This window comes from Phascolarctos cinereus, unplaced genomic scaffold (assembly GCF_003287225.1).
Source record: "Phascolarctos cinereus isolate Bilbo 61053 unplaced genomic scaffold, phaCin_HiC Scaffold_5;HRSCAF=322, whole genome shotgun sequence".
Classification (NCBI taxonomy): domain Eukaryota; kingdom Metazoa; phylum Chordata; class Mammalia; order Diprotodontia; family Phascolarctidae; genus Phascolarctos; species Phascolarctos cinereus.
The window spans coordinates 236767925-236795172 of record NW_027555958.1 but is presented as its reverse complement, the minus strand read 5'-3'; the positions used below and the strand labels follow the sequence as shown (position 1 = coordinate 236795172).

Below are 27248 nucleotides of genomic sequence, written 5' to 3'. Positions count from 1 at the left end.
TCAAGAGGGTAAACTCTTCCAACAGACTGTCATCAATCAATGCTGACGACATTAACCATATTCCTCAGGTTGAAGTCAATCACTCTCTAGCTGAAGTTCCAATTGAAGAAGAGGTTTTGAATGCCGTTAGGCTTCTTTCATGTGGCAGAGCACCTGGTGCTGAGATTTACAAGGTAGGGGTCCATTGCTCATGCAAAAGCTGACTTAAATTTTCTGGGTTATGTAGTAAGAGGAGATTATGTGCCAGGAATTCAAGGATGCCTCCATTGTCCATCTTAATAAAGGTAAAGGAAATAGATTGTCCTGTGACAATCACATGTGGTGTGGTGGGGGGAATCTTTCTCTTAGTCATTGCTGGCAAGATTCTTGTCAGAGTCCTCTTTAATAACTGATCCTTCACCTGGAAGATGGTCATGTGTAACTTCATACAGGGCTGATGAATGGTTGATATGGTGTTTGCTACTTGACAGCTCCTGGAAAAATGCCAGAGATCTGTACACATTTGTCAATCTGACCAAGGCCTTTAATACTGTCAGTTGTAAGGGCTTGGGGAAGATCATGGCAAAATTTGGATGCCGAGAGAAGTTTATCAGTTTTGTACATCAGTTTCATAATGGCATGCTTGCCCAGATTCTGAATCATGGACAATGCTCTCTCATTTTCCCAGTCACCAGTGGAGGGCTGTGTGCTTGTTCCCATGCTTTTTAGCATGATGTTTTCAGCAATGTTGTCAGACACCTGCAATAAGAATGAAAATGGTGTCAAGGTCAACTACCACACTGACAATAAATTATTTAACTTGAAAAGGCTACAAGCCAAGACTAAAGTGGAGGGAGAGTTGTTGCATGATTTTTTTGTTCTAGATGATTGGGCACTCACTGCATCCTTTGAGGCTGAGATGCAACAAAGTGAGGATTGATTCTTTGCTCTAGTACTAATTTTGGCCTAATAATTAACACCAAGAAAACAGGTTCTCCACTAGCCAGCACTACACTATCCACACGTGGAACCATTCAGTTTCAGCAAATAGAGTAATATTAAATGCTGTGGATAAATTCACTTACCTTGGCAGTATGCTTTCCAGAAATATACACATAAATGATGAGGTTGATGCATGCATTGCCAGAGCTAGATCAATGTTTTGGAGACTCCAAAAGAAAGTGTGGGAGAGAGGAAGTATTAGACTGCCTACCAAACTGAAGGACAACAGAGCCGTTATGCTGACCTCATTGTCTTTTGCCTGACAGTCTACCAGCACCATGCTCAGAAACTGGCATGGACTCTCTTTCATTTGAATTGTCTTACAAAGATTCTTAAGATCACCTGGCAAGATAAGATGAGGTCCTTTCTTGAGCTAAACTGCCAAGCATTCACCCTCTGCTGTGGAGAACACAACTCTGATGGGCTGGCTACGTCGTTAGAATGCCAAACATGTTTGCCTAACAGACTATTTTATGGAGAACTCACACAAGGCAAGCAGTCACATGGAGGCCAGAAGAAGGGATACAAAGGCACTCTCAAGGTCTCTTTGAAGAAGTTTGGAATTGGTTGTGTGACATGAGAGACCCTGGTAAATGGTTGCTCAGCATGGCATGCTGACATTAAAGAAGGCACTGTGCTCTATGAGTGAAGCAGAATTGCAGTAGCTCAAAAGAAACATGAGATGTGCAAGTTTAGAGATATCTCCTCTCCAAATGTTCATGTGAACTATTTTTCCTACCCATGGTAGAGACTTCTGAGCTTGTATTGATCTGATCAGCCACAGTCAGACACACTACTTGACTCCAACATAGTGATGTCATTTTGGTCCTCTTCAAGAATGAAGGACAGCCAAGTAACTAACAAGCGTCCCTATTTTTCCCTCATCCTTTCCAGTATTTGTCATTTTGATAAGTGTGAAGTGGTACCTCAGAGTTGTTTTAATCTGCCTTCCTCTAATCAATAGTGATATAGAGCAGTTTTATATGACTGTAGAAAGGCTCTGATTTCTTCTCTGAAAACTGCCTGTTTGTATCTTTTCACCATTTATCAACCGAGGAATGGCTCTTATTTTTTATAGATTTGACTCAGTTCTATATTCAGTATATGTTTGAGAAACGAGGCCTTTATCAGAGAAACTTGCTGTAAAAATTTTTAATATTACTTCATTGTCTATGGTACCTTTTAGCAAAATATAGTTTCCCTCATTATCCTTTTTAATTAGGTCTGGTTTTGCTTTTGCTTTGTCTGAGATCACGATTGCTATCCCTGCATTTTTTTTTAGTTCAGCTAAAGCATATTAGATTCTGCTCCTGCCCTTTATTATAATTCTGTGTGTTTCTTTCTGTTTGAGCATGTCTCCTGTAAACAACATATTGTTGGATTCTGGTTTCTAATCATTCTGCTTTCCACTTCCATTTTATGGGAGAGTTCATCACATTCATATTCACAGTTAAGATTGCTGTATATTTCCCTGCATCCCACTTTCTTCTGTTTCTTCTTCTCTCTTTTTATTCTATCCTTCCTCAAAAGCCTATTTTGTTTTTAACAATTTGCCTCCCTTAATTGACCCTCCCATTTATCATCTCTTCTTTTCTCTTATCCCCTTGCCTGCCTATTTCCCTATCGGGTATGTTATTTTCCTATAGTGCCTGCCACCACCACCCCCATTATTCCCTCCACTGTAAAAGCTTTTCTTTGCACATTTTTTTATATGAGAAAATTTTCCCCATTCTACCTCTCCCTTCCCCTTTCTCCCAATACATCCTTCTTTTTCATCCCTTCATTTTTTCTGGAGATCATTCCAACATAATTGACTCACATCCATGCCCTTTGTCTACATAAAGTCCTTTTAACTGCCCTAATAATGATAAAGTTCTTAAGAGTTACATGTATCATCTTCCCATATAGGAATGTAAACAGTTTAACTTTATTGAGACCCTTTATGATTACTCTTTGATGTTTACTTTATATGCTTCTCTTGGATCTTCTATTTGAATGTCAAATTTTCTATTCAACTCTAGTCTTTTTATCAGGAGTACTTGAAGGTCCTCTATTTCTTTAATATTAATTTTCCCCTGAAGTATTATATTCAGTTTTGCTGGGTAGATAATTCTTGATTGTTTCCTAGCTCCTTTGTCTTCTAGAATATCATATTCTAAGCCTTCTGCTCCTTTAACATGGAAACCACTAAATCTTGTGTGCTTCTGACTGTAGCTATACAATATATAACTTTTTTCCTTTCTGGCTGCTTGAAGTATTTTCCCTTTGACCTGGGAGCTCTGGAATGTGGCTGTAGTATTCTTGGAAGAATATTACCTCTTTTAGGAGGTGATCAATACATTATTTCCATTTCTATTTTACTCTCTGTATCTAAGATATCAGGTCAGTTTTCCTTCATAATTTCTTGAAATATGGTATCTAGTACCATTCTTTGATCATGGCTTTCAAGTGGTCTATTAATTCTTACATTATCTCTCCTGGATTTATTTTCTAGGTCAGTTGCTTTTCCAATGAGGTATTTCACATTTTCTTCTATTTTTTCATTCTTTCAACTTTGTTTTATTGTTTCTAGATGTCTCATGGAGTCATTAGCTTCCACTTGCCCAATTCTAATTTTTAAGGAATTATTTTCTTCAGTGAGATTTTGTACCTCTTTTTCCATTTGGCTATTTCTGTTTTTTAAAGGAGTTCTCTTCTTCAGTGAATTTTTGTGCCTCTTTTACCATTAGGCCAATTCTGTTTGTTTGTTTGTTTTTTGTTAAGATACTATTTACTTCAGTAATTGTGTGCCTCTTTTACCAAGCTCTTTTCACAATTTTCTTGCATCACCCTCATTTCTTTTCCCAATTTTTGCTCTACCACTCTTACTTTTTTTTTTTAATTTAATGCTTCCAGGAATTCTTGTTGAGCTTGGGTCCAATTAGCATTTTTCTTTGAGGTTTTGTAAGTGGATATTTTCACATTGTTGTCATCCTGAGTTTATGTCTGATATTCCCTGCCACCATAGCAGCTTTTCATAGTCAAATCCTTTTGTTTGTTTGTTTGCTTGCATGCTCATTTTTCCAGCCTATTTTTTGGCTTTGAACTTTATGTTAAAGTCAGACTCTGCTTACCTGGAGGTGGGAAGGCACTGTGCCAAACTTCATGCTTTTTCATGCTTCTGTTTTCAAAGCTAGTTCTGGAGGTCTGTAAGTTTTGGGTGCCTCCTGATGTGACCCTGGGAGAAATATAGTCACTGCTGTCCTGGTCTGCACTTTGGTGTCTACCTGGGAAGGGCCCCGGCCCCCTACAGCCACAAATTTAGCACTCTCTTTGCATTGGAGCTACAACCAGAGCTCCTTCTTCCTTGTGACCAACCCCCCAGTGCTCTTCTCTCCCCTGGAATTGCAACCCAGAGCTGCATATGGACAATAAAGTTATCAAGCAATGACTGCTATACCCAGTGGCAGCAAAGAGTCCTCTGCAGTCCTTCTGATCAGTTGACTGAACCCCTTGCCATCTCTGGACTAAGAGCTCTGAAGCTGCTACCATGTGTATGAGTATTAGATAGGCCTCACCCCAGTGTCATAGACTTCTTCAGCCAACCTCTTAAATTGACTTAGGTTTGAAAAATGTCTCACTTCAAGCAATTTGTAACTATGCCCAAAGGGCAATCAAATTGTGCATACTCTTTGATCCAGCAATACCGCTACTAGGTCTGTATCCTGAAAATATCATTAAAAAAGGGAAAAGACATACATGTACAAAAATATTTATAGCAGCTCTTTTCTTGGTGGCAAAAAAATTGGAAATTGAAGGAATGTCCATCAATTAGGGAACAGCTGAACAAGTTGTGGTATATGAAGGTAATGGAATACTATTGTGCTTTAAGAAATGATGGGCAAGCAGATTTCAGAGAAACTTGGAAAGACTTATATGAACTGATGCTGAATGAAGTGAGCAGAACCAGGGGAACAGTATATATAGTAATAGTAACATTGTCCAGTGATCAACTATGATAGACTTAGCTCTTCTCAGTAATACAATCACCCAAGACAATTCCAAAAGATTTATGATGGAAAAATGTTATCCATATCCGCAGAAAGAACTATGGAATCTGAATGCAGATAGAAGCATACTATTTTCACTTTTTTGTCTTTTGGGTTTTTTCATGGTTTCCCCCTTTTGTTCTATTTCTTATTTCACAACATGACTAATGTGAAAGTATTTTAACATGATTGCACATGTATAATCTATATCACATTGCTTGCTGTCTTGGGGTGGGGATGAGAAGAGGGAGGGAGGGAGTGACAAAAAACTAGAACTCAAAATCTTTTAAAAAATGGATGTTGAAAACTATCTTTACATGTAATTTGTAAAAAATAAAATACTATTTACCAAAAAAAAAGTCTCACTCTAGCCTTCTGTTAGCTCTGTACTCCAAAATTTTATTTGAGGCATTATTTTAAATTATTTAAAGGGGAATATTAAAAGCGTTCAGCTGGGTTGCCTCATAACTGCCATCTTGGCTTCACATCCACCCCATCCAGAATCAGAATAGAAGTATTCCTGACAAGTTGACCATAAAATTAATTTTTCAATAAACTAAAATATAATTTTACCATTGGTTTCAGTAATAAAAATGGAGCATCAGTTCTCCAAGGGCTAAGAAAATGAAAAGATAATAAAAATGAAGAATGCAGCAAATCTTTTAAAATTGTACTTTTAGAGAAAAAATGACAATGATTAAAACTCAATTCACAAGATACAAACAATATACCTAAAAAAATAAATTCCCTTGGAGCTAATTTGTTTGCAAGTCTATCCCTGTCCCAAGTTTTCCTGTTTAAAGTCCCTACAAAGAACTAGCTAGCTAGTATTTGGGCCTTTTACCCAACACCCTGGGCTCATTCATCTTCAACCTACTAGGTACTAGTTGTAAATCATTTATAATTTTTTTTATATCAATTTGTATTTCTACATACTGGGACTAAGTGGGAAAACTCATCCTGTTTCAGTTTTAGTTGTTCTGTCTGGGAAGTTCAGAGACTTTTGACATTGTTGGGTAGGGGTTGGGTAATAGATTATATAAGTTAAGATTCTGGCCAGAATCATAGATTTAAGGACAAGATTCTCTATTCTCTATAGTTTTAACTTAACGATGTATATGAAAGGGCTGATAAAAATGCCTAGCATTATGTATTTTAATACGTGCAAAGCACTGCACAAATGTTATCTTACTATCTTTCCCCTTACAATAGCCTTAGGAGGTTGGTACTATTATTGTCCCTGTTTTCTAGATGAGGAAACTGAGACTGAGGTAGGACAAAGTGTCTTGCCCACAGTCACACAGCTAGTTAAGTATCTGAGGTTGGATTTGAACTCAGGTCTTCCAGACTCCAAGCTCATCACTCTTTCCGCTGCATCACCTAGCTGCCTCCTAACCCTAGTTAAGAGGAATACTTTATCTGACTGCTTTTAATGATTTGCTCTGCCTTCCACATGCTGTGCAGTTCAGTATCAGTAAGGTTTCTAGTTAAAAGTTTATCACAGCTTCCTTTTGAGTTTTTTGAGGGGAGAGTTTTGTGTTTTTCTTCCTTCTTGATCACTCACTACTATTAGGAACTTAGCTGCAGTTAAGTCAGACATGTACGGCACTGAGTGGGAAGCTTGGGGTCATAGGTTGTTAGACTTGCAAGGGACATTCATTCATTTATGTATTCATAGATTCCTTCCAAAAACATTTATTAAGCTAAACTGGGCAGAGTACTGTGAAAAGTAGTAGGAGAAATACAAAGATTAGGTAACATACACTCCCTGTGCTCATGGATTTTAATCTAGTAGAGGGTTGACAATAATGCAAATCACAAGAATGCAAAATAATGTATGTTAAGTGTGCCTGAGAGAGGTTCAGAGTAGTTCTGTGAGCCATATCTCATGGTATCACATTCAAACAGACAAGGCATTTGGTTTGTGGGGCAAGAAAGAAATAGCTTTTGGCCTTGCCCTGAGGAAGACACCAGCATCTATCTCTCTTGCTCCAAGGCTGCCCATAGGCAGCATAGGGAAGCAGAAAGAAACAGAGCTGTGTGTTAGAAAAAGGGACAGAGGAAACTAGGTCGGTCTCTTTTTGGCAGAGTAGTGCAGCTCTTCTCAGACTAGGGACAGCTGAGTATACTGGAGAAACAATTGACCTCAGGGTCAAGAGACCAGGGTTCAGATCCTGCCTCTGACACGTACTAACTAGTTGAGCCTGGATAAGTCATTTGTCTCTCTTTGCCCTCCAAGCAACTCTCTAGTACCACAAGCTTCCAGCCATTGTAGTGGTAGAGCGCATATCCTTTCCAAGAGTTGTCTAAACCAATGAAATCACAAGTACAAACTCTGCCCCACCCCCCAAAAAAATGCAGCCTCAGATACCTAGTGTCTCTGAATGGCATTCCTTCTGTGTTTCTGTTTATATTCCCATGTACTGTGCTGTCTCTTGTGTACCAGATTGTGCTGCAAATTGCCAAAGGTCTTAGCCCTAGAGAAGATTGGTGTGCTATGTAGGATGGACTGGAGGAGAAAAAATAGAGGTACAAGGATTTGTTAGTAGGCTCTTCCATCTAAGCAAGGAAGGGATAATAAGGACCTATACTAGGGTGGTGGCAGTGGAAATAGAAAGGAAAAGAATAAGCATTTATATAGCACCTACTGTGTGTCAGTCATTATGCAAAATGCTTTTTACAAATATTATCTCATTTATTCTTCACAACATCCCTGTGGAAGGCAAACAGAGGCTAGATGACTTGTCCAGGGTCCCAAAGCTAGTAAATCTCTGAGACTGGATTTGAACTCAGGTCTTTCTGACTTCAGACTCAGAGCTCTATTTTGGACATAATGAGTTTGAGATGTCATTATAATAAGTGTGTGACGATGTCATGTAGGCATTCAGAGATGCTGATGTGGAGTTGAGGAGAGAAGACAGAGAGATGACAGCTAAACAGAGAGGTTAGTTGAAAGTTTAGAACCTTATTTTACATGTGAGGATGCTGAGGTAGTAAAAAGACAAAGTGACTTTCCCTTCTGTCTGTGATCCCCAACAGAAGAATGCACCAGAATTGGAACTCTAAACCCCAGTGGCTCCTAAATCATTGTTTGAGGAACACTAGACTTGACTACTTTTCAGAGGCCCTTTAAACCAAAATTACCTCCATAGTAATTGGCAGCAGAAGGCCCATCTGCTAAATGGAAGGGTGTGGTACCAAGCCAGGATTTTTATTAACAACCTTACCTTGGATATTCAGCACCACAGTCATAGTTGAGATTCTTCTATTTACTAAGTCTTTTCAGTATTTGTATTTTAGTGCTTATGTGCCCAAAGGTTTTTTATTAAACTCTTCAAAATTCAAAATCAATCCACCTAAATGAACAAATGACAGATATTTGATTTTTCCCCCTCAAAATCAATTTTTTAAGCTGCATTCTCTTAAGAATTGCTTTATGTCACCACCCTTTGACCATACTGTACATAGACAACTTCAGGCATTCATGCTTATATTCATTGGTAACTATTCTATTAAGACTTTATACTTTTCACTTTCCTGTGAAATTTCTAACAATAACTCTATAAGGATTATGAAAGTAAGCAATCAAAATTGCATTCTTGGGAATATTACATTGCCAAAAAAAATCTAACTGATATTTAACAATTCATTTACCATTTGAAAGCAAAGGTACAATCTTTCATTTTCTCAAAGTACATTCCCAATTAATGGTTGAGTGCAATCAGTAGGAAAAAGAATTCAAAACTTATCTGCCTTCTGACACCAAGAGAATAGAGAATTGACTGTTATGTTTGGTTCAGTAACAGACATTGTGGAGATTTTGGCACATGGAGAAATATTAAAAAAGTAAAGTTGGCTTCATACTGTTATGTGTTCTCTATTGTTTTAGGTGAAAGCTCGCCTAGTGAAGATGGGACCTCTTAATTCTATGAACATATTCCTTAGACAAGAAATTGACAGAATGCAAAAAGTCATCACAAGACTTCGGACCAGCCTGAATGATTTAAAATTGGCCATTGAAGGGACTATCATCATGAGCGAGGTGAGTCCCTAAAGTCTCAAAGAGTTATTGTCCTCTTATTGATTCATCTAATTCATATGTATGTATGTATGTATGTGTGTGTGTGTGTGTGTGTGTGTGTATATATATATTTTTTTTTACTTGTGACTTAACAGAATTTGAGAGATGCTCTTGATAACATGTATGATGCCCGTATCCCTGCACTCTGGAAAAGAATATCCTGGGATTCTTCAACACTTGGGTTCTGGTTTACTGAACTTCTGGAAAGGAATGCTCAATTTTCTTTCTGGATATTTGAAGGAAGGCCAAATGTGTTTTGGATGACTGGTTTCTTTAATCCCCAAGGTAAGTGCTCACAATGAATATATATCTAAAAATATTTGTAACTTTCTAGCAGATATTTCACATAGCATTCATTGTAGACAGGAAAGTAGTTATAGAGGCAAATGTGAACATTCATCAAAATATCAATGTTCATGTAAGTATTCATTTATCTACTTTTTGTTACCATCTTCAGGAAGCTAAGGCAGTTGATCTTCAGGGACAGGAAGGTAGTATCTACCACCAGTGGTCTTGATGGGAATAGGAGCTCCTCTCACATTCTGAAGCTATCTTTAAGCACCATATAATAATAATAGATAACATTTTTGTAGTACCTGAAGGTTTACAAAGCACTTTACAAATACTATGTCATTTCATCTTCACAGCAACCCTGGGAGGTAGGCACTATTATTATCCTCATTTTTAGAGAGAAGAGGAAACTGAGGCAGACAGAGGTTGCCCAGGTTCATACAGGTAGTATCTGAGGCTGGATTTGAACTCAGGTCTTCCTGCCTCTAAGTCCAGCACTCTACCCACTCCTCCACCTAGATGCCTATCAGGGAGAGCTAGATCCTCTGCACTGGTGTTTTACACTGGCCCATATAGGTTGAAAGAAAAGAGAGCAAGAGGGCTCATTACTGGCAAAGCAGAGCAGTGCAGCAGAGCTCCAGGAGTCTGGTACTCCTCAGTAACTTCCTCTGGATTCCTTCCACCAAAGGAGTTGATTTCTTCATCCTCCCCTCTCCTGACCTTGACTTTGAATATTAAATATTCTCACTTCCTTCTATGGTGAGTTCTGTACAACTCCCAGTTCCTGAGAATTGTCCCATTACTAGGCTTAAAAATGTAGAGAATACGTTCAGCCAATCTAGTAGCCTTGGTATTGATTTCTGGGAATTTGATCCCAAACTATGTCCTCCTCTATGTCTCTGTTTCTTCTTTCCTCAGCAGGGGAATATGTGGACAGGGGATATGTAAAGATGAAAGTAAATTTTCAATCATCAGATTCCCACCTAAAGTTCCCCGAAGCTCCTGATCTTTCACACATGTTGTAGTGATACCCTTCATTAACATGTCTCTAACTCTTCTTTGTTTCTCATCTGATTAAGATTCCTCTATTTTCAGTAAAAGGTGAGAGAAATGGATCCACGTTTGGAAATATTAACACTACATTGAGGGATAAGTCCACACATGGAAGGATAGAAATGCTTGCTTCAAACGAGGAAACGCTTCAATTTTCAGGCCATGGAAGTGATGGGGAAACAGAGAGGGAGAGAGAGAGAGAGAGAGAGAGAGAGAGAGAGAGAGAGAGAGAGAGAGAGAGAGAGAGAGAGAGAGAAAGAGAAAGAGAGAGAGAGAGAATCAGGAGACAGAAATTACCAATAGTAATTACTCCAAAAAATGGACTGATTAGACAAAATTCCATGTGGCAAAAGTCATAATCAGTGAGCTTAGGAGGGCCTTTTCCTCTTTTTTTTTTTTTTTAATCAGCTCCTTTACTAAAAAGAAGGCCTTTCATTCATCTATTCACTTAATCAACAAACATTTATTGAATGCCTTCCATATATCAGGAACTGTGTTTGATACTATGAAGGCAATGAAATCCAGAAAATATAATGGCATTTAGGTTTTACTGTGTTGACCACTCTTTCCATTCTCCAGGTTGCCTGTTTCTCATAAATTGCCAAAAATTGAGATATAGTGACTTACTAAAATTTCAGCATTTTATATTCCATTCATAATAAAAATTTAAAACATTGTATAGTAAATTCAGTTAGTAAATTTGTGATATTGTCTAAATAGACTCTACTTTTAAAGTTAATATGCATGCCAAACATTAAAATTTCATAAACAAGCCAAATTTCACATAATATAATTTAATTTTCTTAAATTTACAAAGTGACTTGAGATTTGTACAAGGTACTACAAATAAGTATTACTTTTATGTTAATTTTCTTCAAAATTTCCCATTTTCCCTCTTCCCTTAAAAAATAGCAAAAAACCTCTTTCATCCTGGCTTTAAAATTTTCAGAAATTTCTACATTTGAGACATTTCTCCTTTTTCTGAATGATATGTCCACACTTTGGGCAAGCTGCCACCAGGTGATGGGTGATATTTGTGCTATGCAGGCTCACATATTCCAAACAGAAAAGTTTTCCATAGGCCTGAATAATGGAATGTCAGGTGATTTCAAATAAATTGTCCTTTAGCTGTAAAAACAATATTATTCTATTAAAATGGCTAATTACTAATTTGAAATGATAATTTGTTAATTAGTAAAATAAAATAGAATTTAAATTAGGGTAATACAAATTCAAGTTAACAACCATTTATGAGGGACTTAGCTCATACCAGATGTTATGCTAGGCCCTACAGATACAAAAGCAAAAAGAAAAAAAAGCCTTCAAGTAGCACTTCCTTCCACCATTCTAGTGGAGAGAAATAAAATATACAGAGAAAATTAAATACAAACTGTGTTCAAAAGTAATTTTTGTTAGGAATCAACAAACATTTATTAAGTGCCTACTGTGTGCCAAGTGGGCAGTTAGGTGGTATAGTGGAAAAAGTGTTGGGCGAGGAGTCAGAAACACCTGTATCTAAATCTGACCTCAGACACTTACTGGCTGTGTGACCCTGGGTAAGTCACTTAACCCTGTTTGCCTCAAGTTTCCTCCTCTGTAAAATGAGCTGGAGAAGGAAATGGAAAACCACTCCAGTATCTGCACATCCCAAATGGGGTCACAAAGAGTTGGACACAACTGAGCAACAGCAACAACAGTGTGCCAGGCACTGTGCTAAACTCTGGGGAAACAAAAAGAGGCAAAAGACAGTCCTCGAGGAGGGTGATGTAATGGGAAGACAACATGCAAACAACATATATACAAAGCAAACTTTATACAGAATACATAGGAAATGCTCGAAGTAAGAGGGGTTGGAGAAAAACTTTCAGTAAAAGATGGGATTTTAGTTAGGAAGACAGCAGCAAGTGGGCGGGGATGGGGGGATGGGGAACCAGGATTGGGCAAAGTAGAGATTCTAAGAGATGTTGGTATGAATAAGCAATACACTCCGGGTAGGGGACACATTCCATGCAAAAAAGCCAAAGATGGGAGAGGGAGTGGTGTGTATGAGAGCAGCATTTGGCTGGAATGTTGAGCATGTGAAGGAGAGAGAGGTGCCCTACGTGATGATAATGGTGCACTGGAGCCAGACTCTGACGGGCTCCAAAGGCCAAACGGAAGTGTGTGCCTTATCCTAGAGACCGGAAGAAGCCACCAGGGTTAATCGAGCGCAGTCACTTCCCTTCCAGAAAATCAGTTTACCCACTATGTGGAAATGGATTGAAGAATGGAGAGGCTAGAGCCAGGTGAGCAGTGAGGAGTCCAGGTCAGTAGTCCCAGCGTGAGATCTAACTAGGGTAGTGGCTGTGTGAGGAGAAAGAAAGGAACACAGGACAAAGATATTGTGGGGAAAGACAGCATGTTGGAACTGATTTAAAGTGGAGGAAAGGGAAGAGTGGACAAAGATCCCAAAGTGGCGAACTTGGGTGATTAGAAGGACGGTGATGCTCTTGACAGAAATAAGGAAGTTAGGAAGAAAAGGGGAAAGATTGGGGGGAGGCGGATGCAAACATTCTCTCATTTGCCTTTAACCATTAACTATCTGAATCCTTTCAGTACTTCTCTTGCTTTCAAGGGAAGCCTCGATTCTTCAAAAAGACCACCCAGCTATGCATAAGCTCCCCAGGGCTTGGAGCTTATATCCCTACACCCAGTTGTTTGCTCCATTTGCCTTGGAAAAGAAATTTTGTCTCATTGCTTTCTGCTAATACCTGAAATGGCCTCAGGGCTACCCTTCTATGACTCTGATTTGCTCTCTGCTTTCTTTCCTCTCTCTTCACATAAATGGAAAATGTGATCTATGTGCCTTGGCAAAAGCCAGAAAACAGAGAGATTCAGTCTCCTCTGTGCAAACATGTAGGGAGCATGATGTGATAGTACTGTGATATGTATTATTTGATATGTACTTTTATAATTAGGTTTGGACTCCAAAGGAAGTATGATAGGGTGAAAAGGGTCCTGACCTGAGTTTCAGGTGAAATTAGTTTTTTGTTTGTTTTATTATTAGGAGAAATGAGTGTTATAAGCTGTACTAAACTTCTAGCTCTGTGTTATCTTGAACATGTCTCTCAATCTCTCAGTACCTCAGTTTCCTCCTCTGCATAAAAGTAGACAATTGCTTATTTTCCATTAAATTCTAAATCATAAGTCATATGGTCCCAGTACTGACTATACCACTGACTAATTGTATGGCCTTGGACAAATCACTTAACTTGAAATCATAGAATCTAAGAGCTGGAAGGGAATTTTAGAGACTGCCCATTCCCATTTCCCCTCATTTCATAAATAAGAATAGTGAAGCCCAGGGAGGTAGTAAAAATAGTACTGAACTTGGAGTCAAAGGACCCTAGTTCAAATCCCAGCTCTGCTACTTACTATGTGACCTTGGGCAAGTCACTCCACCTCTGAGCCTCATTTTTCTGGACTAGATGACCTCTGAGGTTGAGACCTAGATCCTTCCAGATGTATGATCCTATTACTATGGTCAGTTAAAGGCAGAACTGCAACCAGAACCTTCATCTCCCTAATTCATAGCCAAATCCACAAGCAGAAAGTAGGGGCAAGGGGAAAGGGAGATACATTTCTAGAGCCCCACTTCTTTGTCAGCTTGGTGCTAGGTGCATTTTAACAGATATTCTATCCTCACCACAGCCCTGTGAGGTAGGTATTATTATTATCCCCATTTTACAGTTGAGGAAACTAAGGCAGAAGCAGGCTGGCTTCATTGCTGCCCTTCAACACCTCATTACTGATGACAGTGTCTTGCCTGAGATCACATAGCTAGTCAATGTCTGTGTCCAGGTTTGAATTTAGATCTTCTGACTCCAGGCCCAGTGCTGTGCCCCCAGCTGCCTCAGAGCTGGGCAGAGAAGGCCAGTTTTGCTTGTGGACAGGTTGTTATGTAAAATGGAGATAGTGATTAGGGCCAAGTTGTTAAGGTTCTTAGTAACTAAAGTCTCCTAAACTAGAGGAATGAATATAAATAGAAGAGTTTATAGAGGTGATAGGGAGCCACTGGAGTTTATTAAATAATGGGGGAGTGACACAGTCACTTCTGTGTTGAAGAAAAATTACTGGCAGTTGTTCGAAAGAAAGACTAGGGTTGGGACATCAATTAGAGGCTTTTGAAATCATTTTGGCAAAAGGTGATGAGGTCCAAAACTAGAGGGTAGCTGTATGGATAGAAGTAAGGGGTTGGATGAGAGAGATCCTGTGGGTGTAGAAAAGCCAACATCTGGAAGTTGGTTGGATTTGTAGAGAGAAGAAGAGTAGGGAATCAAGGAAAATATGGAAGTTGTGAACTTGGGATACTGGAACACCGGAGTTGCCCTTGACAGATGTAGGGAAGTTAGGAAGAGGGAAGGGTTGGGGGGCAGAGTGCAAATAATGAGTTCTGTTATAAGATATAGAGTAGGAAAGAAGAAGAGAGCTCACAGTGAGAGGGAGCTCTATTTTCTCAGCAAAGTATGGGGCAAGATCTTCTGTTGAGAGGGTAGAAGAAGAAACTAGTTTGGGAGGCATGAGAAAAGAAGAGAAGATCTGGAGTAGCTGATGTGGAGGAGTATGATATAAAATCAAAGTTAGGGGCAAATTTCTGATCTACATCCATGAAGAGAGTTTCCACACCAAGAATACCCTTCACTGATCAAATCACAAGCTTGGACTAAAACAAAAGGGAAACAAAACAGGTTTAAAATACAATTGTACAATGATTTCTCTACAAATACACGTAAGTATTAACAGTCAGGAGATATTTTCCTTTACTGTGTTACAATATTTCTCCTATTTATATCCATTTTACTTGACATTCTTCCTAAATACAATATGAAATCAAATACAGGTTGTATTTATCATTTCCCTTGATGTTTAGTGATTCTGCTGCCACAAGTGATGATACCATGACTCTGAGTAACAAAAGAGATTACACAACCTGAATGGATGCTTATATGAATAATTTGCTGCCTGCTTAATGTCTGAGGCTGCCATTTCTGTGGCCTGTTGTTGTTTTAGGGCATTCTGTGGTATTTGGCATTTGGGCTTCTATATAGGAGAGCCCGAGGTCAACCACAGCATAGTTAACCAGATATTTTCAACCATCTTCACAATCAGTTGTTCACTGGATGAACAGAAGGGAAATCTGATTTGATTGTCAGGGTGGTAAACATGTCTACCTCCACAATTCTGTGTTTAAAGATAAAGCCTTTTAGTTTAGAGATCCCACATCTAATTGTTACAGGCAGCCAGTTTGCTTGTTCTGGCATTCCTCAGCAATCAGTGCCTTTTCTTTGCTGCTTAAAAGCAGAGTGCTTGTAAGGTTTCTTTTGTTCACCTTACCCCAAAGTGCTCTCCATGCAAAATTGTGGGAGTGGGGGGAGAGGAGAAACGAAGTAAGAGGGAGGGAGTAAGGAGGGAAGAGAGAGGGAAGGAGAAGAAAGGGGGAGAGGGAGGAAAGGAGAGAGAGAAAAAGGTGGCGAGGAGGCAAAAGAGAGGAAGAGAAAGACAGGGAAGCAGGAGAGAGAGAGAGAGAGAGAGAGAGAGAGAGAGAGAGAGAGAGAGAGAGAGAGAGAGAGAGAGAGAGAGAGAGAGAGAGAGAGAATGAATTTGTGCTTCTTGTGTTTCAGTCAGAAGCTGAGTTGTAATGGTGGGCTGGCTTCTTTACTGCCCTTCAACACCTCGTTATTCATGACAATGTTTTGCCATTTGATGTGAAACATGAATCACAAGTGTTGCTAATGAAACTGAACTAGAAGTGGAATGTAAGGTCTTTGGTGGGTCTAGGTCTCATACCTCTATATTAGAATAGGCTATATAGTATCATTCCTTTGTAAACATTTATTCTGATCTAGAGATTGATGCCATCTTGAAGCCAACCTATGCTAAGCTTTTTTTGGTCCTTTGCCAGCTTATCACTATCACAGCAGGCTTCAATTACCACTTTTAGCTCAGTCTTTCTTAAAGTCAAGAGTAAGGTTGGGTATTGGCTCAAAAAAAATGGTAGACAATCTCTTCCTTCAGGCTGCTTATTAATTTGCTTTTCTATTTTGAATCTCTAAATCTCTTGCACATGAGTATCTTTTCACGCCTTCCTCATCAGCAAAAAACAATTCTGAAATGATTCTTTTAAAGATATTCACAGAATTTCCAACTTGCTGTGGAAGAGCTGCCAAAAGGCCAGTGGAAATTTAGGATTATAAGGGACTTTGAGAATTCATGTTGGCTAGTTGTTTTTGTATCAAGGTGAGAGCAGCATAATAGAAGATTATGGGCACAAAAGCTGCAACCCAAAATCATGGTGGCCCTAACCAGTGTTCCCTAGAATATAAGTGTTTTCACTTAGATTAACCATGGAATGGTTGTGGAAACTTTGTACTTTAGTAATCTCATCAGCTCCAAAATGTTCAATTATCATCCCTCTGAAGATGTTTCTAAAATCCGTATCTAATCCTGCTAAGCTCCAACCCCCACAGCTCCAACTGGTAGGCTAATTAATATGCCCAAGCGCCTATTTTGCTCAGTATGTCCAAAGTAGAATTCTTATCTTCCTAAAACACGGATCTCACCTTGTTACTCCTCTTCTCACGAAGCCTTAGTGACTCCCTGTTACTCCTAGGATAAAATGTAGTCTCCTCCACTTGGTATTTCAAGCCTTTCACAATCTGGCTGTAGTGTCCCTTCCAGTCTTATTTTACATTACCACCCTTTGCACGTTGAGTATTTTAGCCAAATTGGCAGCCTTGAGACTCTTCAAACTTGGAGGTCAGTCTCCTGTCTCTGCCTTTGCATAGACTTGTCTTCTGTGCTGGGAATGTACTCCCTCCTCACCTCTGCCTCTTGGAATTCCTGACTCCCTTAAACTCACTTCACTTACTACTACTCCACTATTACCTCAGAAGCCTTTTCTGACCCTTCTACATATCAGTATTTTCTGCCTCCTCAAATTATTATTTACATACTTATCTGTTTACAGGTTCGCCTCCCCTTTATAAAACCTAAACTCTTTGCGAGCAGGGACTGGTTTTCTTTTTGTGTTCAAAGACCAAGCCTTAAACCCAATTCATTCTAGAGCTCATAGACTGGACAACAATAGGTCCCAGCCCAAGCACCACTTAATGGCTATTTTGGGGTCCCCCCTGGCTCAGAGTGAATGTAAGTAGTAAATGTTTCTCTTTTGGCCAACAACCCTGAGGGTCTTCCCCTCCCAGTTTGATTTTTTTTTTTTATTAAATTAAAGGGGACATCCCTTGACTCACTTCTTAAAGAGGCCTATTCACTGAATGGGCATTATCTCACTCAAAGTGAGAACCTGGAAAGACCTTAGCTTAAAAGGGCCGGGGTCTCCCATTGCATCCTGGGTCATCCCCAGTCTTCCTGATGAATATCTGGACACTGGACCCAGATGGCTCTGGAGAAGAAAGTAAGTCTGGTGACTTTGCACAGCCCTCCCTCACTCAAAGTCAATTGCAAGTCATGTCATCACTTCCCTAATGTCATGGTCCTCTTTGAGAACTAAGGCCAAACACAACAATCCCAGCACTTAATTCATACATATGCATGGATATATGCATGTAGTAAGTGCTTAATAAATGACTATTGGATTGGGTTGGATTGGAAATTACTGCTATGACTCTAGTAGCCCTCAAAACAGTCCTGACCTGGATCAATAATGATCAGACAGACTACCTGGAGACCAAAGGAATTTTACTACCTCTATCAGCCCCCACTCTTGTTTTCTGGTCACTTCAGTTGTTAAAAGAAGTTCTTTCATTACTATGTTGGAGGTTGGGAGAAGCAGGCTGTCATAAATCTATGGGGGTGAGGGTCAGGGGAGATGAGCTTTATATGTCTTCCTATCACAAAATGCTATCAAGAGTCTGAGAAACTATAGAGACGAGAGCATGTACCCATCCAGTAATTAGTTCTTTCTACACTGATTTGAATGAAGAAGGTGCTAATCTTTGATAAAGAAACTTTATCTACTCTTAGTCCAGGATTCATCATTAATGACACCAGCTGTCTTCTTTCAAATTTCCTTTTATCTCTGCTTCATCCTGTTTATATCCTGTTTGTACATATCTTGTTTGCATATTGTCTCCCCCATTATACTGTGAATGCTGTGAGAGCAGGGACTCTCTTTTGCCTTTTTTTTCTATCCCCAGTATTTAGCCAGTGCTTGGTACAATGTAGGTACTTAATAAGTGCTTACTGACTTGATGCCAAAAACTAGCTGGATGAGATGATACGTAAAGGAAAGAATACTAAAGTTTTTCACAAGTTGAACCAGTGCTACAAGTCAAACAGCTTTAATTAGGATGCTGAAATTTCAGATGACTATTATTACAGAGATTAATGATTAACAGAATTTGCTTTGGTCAGAAATTTTCCATCTATAGTGATAGGGGAAGGTAGAAAGAAGGGGAGGTAGTGCTTTCTCTTTAGGTTAAAATGGATAGTTGTTTTTAAAAAAATTCTAATGTGTGTATGAGTCTGAAATAGCATTTAATTCAAAAGAAAAAGGGAAATTTTCATTTAGGACACATAACATTCAAGTGCTGAACATTCTGATCATCAGTTTTTTATGTGAGTGGGTCATTTCACAAAGAATAAAATGTGGATTTTTTAATAACTTCCTTTCATTTATTTGTGCTTCACTTATCTCAAAGTAACAAATATGGACAGATGACTCATATTTCTACAACTAATGTAATGTTATTTGGTATATGAGTTATTAAAAGATGGATTGATCCTATAATAAAAGTCCTGCTCTTCAAGCTTCTGTAAAGTAAAATATATCAATAGTCTTTGAGGTTATACAGGCTACAGAAAATAAAGCTTTTGACTCCATTAGATGCTATTTTATTCTACAAGAAAGATGGCCATTCATTTTAAAAATTCAATAACAAACAATTCAAAAACCAAATCATTTTTGAGGTCCATATCACCACCTTCTTAGAAAATCAAAACAAAGCAAACAAGGCTTGTAATGAGAGCAGAAGTTCTCTTCTCCATGTGCTTGCTCAGGATGAAAGTAGCCCGGCACACCAGACCTATTCCCTCCATTCCCCCCACCACCACCACTTCCCACATATCCAGCTTTTAGTACTTTACAATTTTTTTCTAATCATCTACAGAAGGATTAATACTACACAGCCTTCATGCTCACAAGAGGAGAGATTGTATATTTTCTCTGTGTATATGTTGTGCATCTAGGCTCTGTGTGCGTGTGTGTAGGTAAAAATAACAATCTTCTATAGTGCACCGTGAGCATCTCTAAAGCACTGACATGACCATTCCTGACCATGTTGCTCACATTATTTGCATTTACTGGTAATGGGAAGATAAGATGAGAAATGATTCCATTATGAAGAAGGCTCCAGCTGATGCCATAAAATTTTCCCATGTAGTAGGTGCATTGTTTGGGGGAGAATCCGGCTCATTCCTCAACTAAAAGTGCCTAATTTGCTTTGGTCAGAAATTTGCTTTGGGCCAAAAGCAATATGAAGTGAGTGCAATCATTTCTGCCTTATGGGGATTTACAATGTGGGAGAAACTTAAAATTCCAAAGGAGAGTTCAATCAGTCTACTTGAATAGATAGATGACTGGAATCAGGCTTCATGCCCAGTAAATTATGACCTCCCAAGCACATGCAACAAACCCCCTTTAAGGATGAAGGATTCTTTGATATAATGTAGTAGAATCCAAATGAGCTGAAAATCCACTTGGACCTAGTATGCCTATTTGATGTCATGGACCACATAGGGACTCAGTACTGGGTGATGATAAGACTACTATCACTTGAACAGCAGTCATTTGTTACTAACAACATAACCCAACATGGAGTTAGAAAGGGAACATGCCAAACACCCATTTTGCTCCCTATGTAAATGCAGGATGTTTAGAATTTAAAATGAACATTTAAAATGTCATCAGTTCACCTTAGTTAAGTGCCTACACAGCGCATGTTACTGAGGAGGCCATTTATCCCAAAATGCATGTGAGGCTCAATGACTGCTGTCACATTCACTATGCCTTACATTATGGGATGTGAAACCTTTTTTCCTTCAAAAGGTTTCTGCTGCATGAACCTAGAAGGTTACGTTATTCACCCAGACCAGTCTTTGCCCCCAGCAACCATTTGCTCAGCTTAAATAGTTGAGATTTGTCTTTTGGAATTTGGGGTTTCTTTTGTAGTACGCTAAATCCTACCTCAGTAAATTACCAAATGTAATGTTCTCCCTTGAGTATTTAACTTAATATCGGAGAAGGACTTGGACACTTGGGAGAACTTGGTTCAATTTTGCAGAAAGCAACATTTGGGACTTGACTGTTTCTCCACCAGTACTAAGAGTGAGACTGACTTTTTCTTCTCTTTCTAACCAATGCCTCTACAGGTGAATCACCAGGAACCTTCCAAGATTTAATAAAATAAATTCTAGTAGAACAATTTTTCGCAATGATATAGCATACAGGGAATTCTCCTTAACTATAATTCTGCCCTGCTGTTCTTGAGTCATTTCAGTTGTGTCTGACTCTTCAGAACCCCATTTGGGGTTTTCTTGGCAGAGATACTGGACTGGTTTGCCATTTCCTCCTCCAGCTCATTTTGTAGATGAGGAAACTGAAGCAAACAGGGCCAAGTGACTTGTCCAGGGTTTCATAGCTAATAAGTACCCAAGGCTGGATTTGAACTCATAAAGATGAGTATTTCTGACTCCAGGCCCAGCCCTCTATCCACTGCACCACCTAACTGCCCCTCTGCACTGCTAGCCATGAAATATTAAAACAATCAGAAGGCCTTCAGCACGTTGGGCAGCTCCTCTATGAAGGATTTGTGGTATGCTGCAGATAAGAATTGCATGGCTGTCTAGGAGATCACCCATCCTTTGACATGCCAGAGTTTTCATGATTTGTATCAACATATGAGGCCCAACTGTGTATTCAAACAAAAAGGAGTCCTATTAAAGAGCTAGAAGGAAATGTAGAGCCCACACCCCTCATTTCACAGATGGAAAATTGAGGCCAAAGGTCACACAGCTAATAAGTGTCTAAGGGAGGATTGAAACTCAGGTCATCCTCATTCCAAATCCAGTGCTCTATCCACTGATGCACATTATTATTTTGAAATTTGATCTGGAGGCTATATAGTACTTTCAGTTTCTTGAGATTACATTGAAGTTTGGGATATATCAGTTGTTATTAAATGCCACTCTAGAGAAGGCTTTTCCAGTTGCTTTTGAATGGCCCAGTTTGCAAGCCTCTTTTGAAAGAGAATCGTTGTGAACTTTTGCAGATTTGATAATAGCAAAATATAGCAAACCAGGAAATATAATCTTAAAATAAATATAATATTTGTGTTAGGTTGTTGTACCCTTTATATACTGATAAAAAATAGTTTGTAGCGTTCTATGTCTTACCAATTCCTTAAATTAAATGAAATTTTTTTCCATTATGGCAAGTCATAATTTGATCCACAGAAAATGGAAAATGTGCTTTGGTTATAGCTTAATTCCAGCATTAATTGGAATGCTGTGATAGGAATATATCTGACTTATTTCCCAAGATTTCATTTTTCAGATGGAGGCCATTCACAAACAGGATCTAAGGGAATCTCTCAGGTCCCAAATAACTATCTTGGTTGATTTGAACTCCTCTGGCATTTTTCCAGTTGAAATATCAGGAAAGTCTGTTGGAGGCGACCCTGCTTAAGGCAAAAAGAATACCCTGACATGGAGTGCTACAGTAATGCCTAGAGACTTCAGCAATTGTTTTTCCCCTGGGGATGCCAAACAAGATTTCACTTTATCTAGACAGGGTAACAGATTTTCTTCCTGGCAGAAATATTGTTGACAGACTTCCAGTGACATGGGAGTCAGTACCATGACTCACTGACAAGAAACGTGTTGCTTTGGTGAGTAACCCATCAAAGAAGAAGACATCATACTCTCTTTAGGGCGGCTGGTCTTGTAGCAGGAAGATACCTCTTACATACAGATTTCAACTTGGGGATTGATAGCGGGGTAACTGAGCAGAGATACTGAAGCAACTTGAACCCGTATAATTTTTTTGAAATAGACTCCCCCAGAACAACTGACTCTTTCTTTTTCAGGATTCCTCACAGCAATGAGGCAAGAAGTGACTCGAGCCCACAAGGGCTGGGCCTTAGATTCAGTGACAATCCACAATGATGTGCTGAGACAAACGAAAGAAGAGATCACAGTGCCACCTGCGGTATGTACTGTAGGGCCTCATTTGGTAATTGCTGGGAATCTCACTCAGAAGGCAGGGCTCTGATTTCTCGCCCTGTTCCATGACTTTGGAGAGCCTCCCTGTGAACACTCCTGCCACCACCTCATCCCTCCATTCTGTTAAGATTCATGAAAAGGCATGTCAAACGCTTGGAGCTCCTTACAGAGAAGTCCCCGTAAATATGAGCCAATAGGTGATTGGAAGGGGCTCAAAATGCTTCAGTCCAGTACAGGTTAGTACCTAACCCTTCACATCTAGTTAGTCTGAAAGAAGCTTGTCCTCACCATTGTTAACACTAAGCGACCCAGTCAGGAAATTCTTTGCATTTAATCTCAGTCTCTCGATATAAGTTCAAACCTGTTCCTCTTCTTTAGTCTTTGGTGGAATTCCATAAACTGTTCTCTAGTTTACGGCTCTAGTTACAGGCTTATCATCAAGTCATTCAGTTGGAAAGACTTCAACACCTTCCCCTCACTTTACATGCCGCATTTTAGAAAAGGCAAGAAAAACTGAGAGCCGTGAAGGGAAAATGATACAACCCGTCAGTGACAGAGACAAGACTAGAACCAAGGTCTCCTGCTGGAGTCCTCTGCTCTTTCCCTGGGTTCGTACTGCTTCCCAACTAGACTATAAACTCTTTGAAGTTAAGGACTTCCCCCTGAATGCCTGAGACTGTTTTGAGTATAGTAAATGGTGAGAAAAAAAATGTTTCTTAATTTACTGAAGGGTAGGTTAAAATTTAGATTAAGTAATCTCAGTTCCTTTCACTTTTTCTTGCATGTCCTATTCTCTTATTAGTCACAGAATCCTAGGACTGAAAGGATGCTGAGAGGCTATTTAATCCATACTTCTCTGCCTTCAGATGGTTACCATATTAAACCCTTCTCTGTCAAATGATAATCTCATGTTGTTCAAAGTCTGTGAGGGGGAAAAGATTATGCAATGGTAATCCATCATGAATTCTACTTGTTTTAAATCAAACCCAAATCTCACATCCTGCAATTTAAACAAATTTCTCATAAAATTATAAATTCGCAGAGCTAAAAGGGACCTCACCTCACCTCATCTAACTTCAGCCACGTAGTGCCTATCTAACCCCGAGTGTCCAGCCAGTGTCTGCCTGCAGACCTCCTCTAATGACATGTGAACTAGGACCCTCACCCGATGTGGCTGCCAGGGTCCGGTGGGGACACCTCTGCTATTAACAGCAAGATTGTCCTTATGTTGAGCTAACATATGCTCCTGGTACTTTTCCACCCTTGGAGCCTAGTCATGATGCCATGTGTAAACAAGCAAAATAAGTGCTCTTCCACATGAGCTTCACTCCAGGACTGGAAAACAATGATTGCATCCTCCCTAAATCTTTCTTTCTTTCTTTCTTTCTTTCTTTCTTTCTTTCTTTCTTTCTTTCTTTCTTTCTTTCTTTCTTTCTTTCTTTCTTTCTTTCTTTCTTCTTCTTCTTCCTTTCTTCTTCTTCTTCCTTCCTTCCTTCCTTCCTTCCTTCCTTCCTTCCTTCCTTCCTTCCTTCCTTCCTTCCTTCCTTCCTTCCTTCTTTCTTTCTTTCTTCTTTCTTTCTTTCTTTCTTTCTTTCTTTCCTTCTTTCTTTCTTTCTTTTTTTTTGTCTAGGCGATGGGGTTAAGTGACTTGCCCAGTGTTATGTGTCTGAGGCTGGATTTGAACTCAGGTCCTCCTGAATCCAGGGCTCTGTCTACCACCTAACTGCCCCATATCATCCCTAAATCTTGAAAGGCCGTGTAATATAGTAGAAAGATTGTTGGGCTTGGAAGCAGGAGGAATCTGGGTTCCAATATTACTTTTGGTGCTTACTAGTGATAGGATATGGGACAAGTCATTCAACTTCTCTAAACCTCAGTTATCTAATCTGGCAAATGGGGATAATAATGCAGTGCCTATCTCATAGGGTTGTAGTGAGGGTCAAATGAGATGACATTTGTAAACCACTTTGCAAACCTTAAAGTGCTGTAGATGTGTATGTTGTTAAAGTCTAGACTCTAGGCCAATGTTTACCAGTTCCTAGAACTGCTCCTTAGAGGATGTGATCTCCAGATCCCTCCCCATCCTGGTTGCCCTCATCTAGAAGTTCTCTTAACTTGTTAATGCCTTTTCTCAAACGGGCACCTAAAATTAGACTCAGTGTTGCTGATATGGTCTGAGCAGAGTAGACTACGCCCTCCATCCCTGTGGACATCACACATCTATTATGGCAGCCTAAGATGACACTAATGTCTTGGATGACTGCACTAAGCTGCTGACCCCCAGGGAACCTGAATCCTGCTTCCTTTGTGCAGTACAGTCAACATTTTCCACACCAGTGCAGTATTTCACATTTATCACTATGCAGTTTAATCTCATTCTCTTCCATCTACTCCATTCAAATTTACAGAGATCCTTTTCATCATTCTCCTTTGGAAATGGTTAATGGTTACTGTGCTAGAGAATCACTGAGTTAGAATCTTCAAGTTGCAAATCGTCTTCAAAACCATTTAGTTTAAAATGACAGATGAAGAAACTGAGGTCCAGGGCCAAGTTGTGACTTTCCCCAAACGCACAGTTGCTCGGGGGTTGAGTCAGGACTAGAATAAACCCCTTTCTTTTGCCTTCTCATCTAATTCTGTTTCCAATGTACTATCCTGCCTCCCTATAATTTTTTCAAAATAAAATGGCATGCCCTTGGTTTCTACACAGTAACTCACTAGCACCTTAAGCCCCATTTCCTGGACCCAGACTCTTCTGTCCTTACCAGAGGCTGGTAGCAGTAGTTTCTCCTTGTTGTGCAGAGGAATTAGGGCCACTTCAGCCTCTGCACTGCCCAACATGAGAACCATGGCTGATGGCTTGCAGCCTTTGCAGAAGGACTAGGTTGGAGATTCACTCTCAGTGGACTCGTCCAATCTACTTTTGTGACTTTGCACTATTCAGTGGCTCTATATCAAGAATAAGAGAGTAAGGCCCTCACTTAAAATGCAAAAAAAATGGCATAAGCATTCTTACGATGTAGTTATTTTCCCTCAGGATAGGTTGTGCCTCCACTCTTCTATAAGCTGGGGAGAATTCAGCTCAACATTTGACTATCCTCCATGTTTTGCATGGTATTTTTAGATTATATCATAGGGTTTAGAATAGCATGAACCTTTAAAAAAAATCTATTCCAATAAAAGCTGTAACTAGCAGGAGATGACCAGATCTTGGTCCCAGGGTGCTATCATGGTGGGGGGAGGGGAGACAGGCTTCTTCCCTTTGATGACCACTGTCCTAATCCCCTGCCAGACCATACTGCTGTGCTAAAAATAATCCCCAGGTCCCAATCATTTGGCAACTTTCTCCCAAACCCTCCTCCCAAAGGGATGAGGCACCACTCTCCCAGTACAGTTGTACCTTTCCATTTCCTCAGTTCCATGAATTTGCTCTGGGCATAAGAATACCTCACTATAGCTCTGAAACTAATACACTCATTCAGTGGTTATACTCTATCTTTTTCCTTTCCCCAAGTTTGAAAGCTTTTCACAGGTGATCATTTCCCAATACTTAACATATTTTTAAGCAATAGATTCTCTTGTGTTTTATTTTCTCAGGAAGGAGTATACATTCATGGACTGTATTTAGATGGAGCTGCCTGGGACAGGAGGAATGGCAAACTCACTGAATCAACCCCAAAGGTCCTCTTCACACAGCTTCCAGTGCTCCATATATTCGCTATCAATTCCACAGCTCCCAAGGACCCCAAACTCTATGTGTGCCCTATTTACAAGAAACCACGGAGGACAGATCTAACCTTCATCACAGTGGTATATTTGAGGACCATTCTGTCCCCAGACCATTGGATTCTGAGAGGAGTGGCCCTCTTATGTGATATCAAGTAAATTCTGTCCCAGCCACAGCAAGGTCTTCATCCCTGCTGATGGCACTGAACCACATGACTTCCCAGTTCTGTTGGTTTTCTTTAGAGAATGTGGTTCTATTTTAAATTATGATAATAATTATTTCCTTCTATGATATCTGTATTGCACTTTTGAAATACCATATTGACTGGTTGGCATTCCATACTCTACTTTTTTTTTTCCAGCAACAGTATCCAACATGCAAACTCTAACTTTGATTTTTTTTTTAATTTCTAAAAATCAGTGGAGGCATTCATTCCACTGTAATGAGTTTTATAAAGATGGACCTATCTTTATCTTAGAGGGTTTTTATGAAGTATGACTTGAAAGAGCTAAAAACCAGGTAATGACTTATTCAGTTCCAAAATTAACTTTCCCCCAGGCAAATTTTTCCTCCAAATAAAAACAATATATTGTTATGCCATTTGAGTGTGAGTCTGTGTTAATGTGCGGTTCTAAGGTTTCTGATTTAGTATTCCTGCTCTGTATGTGAACTGGTACTCGGGAATCTAAGATAGCTCTATCCCCTCGAGAGAAAAAGCTGGGGAGGTGATGGAGGAGGTGACATCACAGAGGGGAAGAGGGGGTAGGTGCTAGGGTGGGCAGGTTACAGCTTTTTTCTATGGAGTTTT

General features: G+C 39.5%; 1 protein-coding gene across 1 annotated transcript in view; it reads left to right on the top strand.

Moving 5' to 3' along the window:
* Positions 1 to 27040, top strand: part of DNAH8 (dynein axonemal heavy chain 8) — a 419266-nt gene extending 392226 nt beyond the window's left edge. The window contains 4 exon segments of the mRNA XM_078155390.1: positions 8899 to 9051; positions 9186 to 9375; positions 22578 to 22699; positions 26311 to 27040. Coding sequence (XP_078011516.1) covers positions 8899 to 9051; positions 9186 to 9375; positions 22578 to 22699; positions 26311 to 26598 — 753 coding nt within the window. The 3' untranslated portion in view covers positions 26599 to 27040.
* The last annotated feature ends 208 nt before the right edge of the window (positions 27041 to 27248 follow it).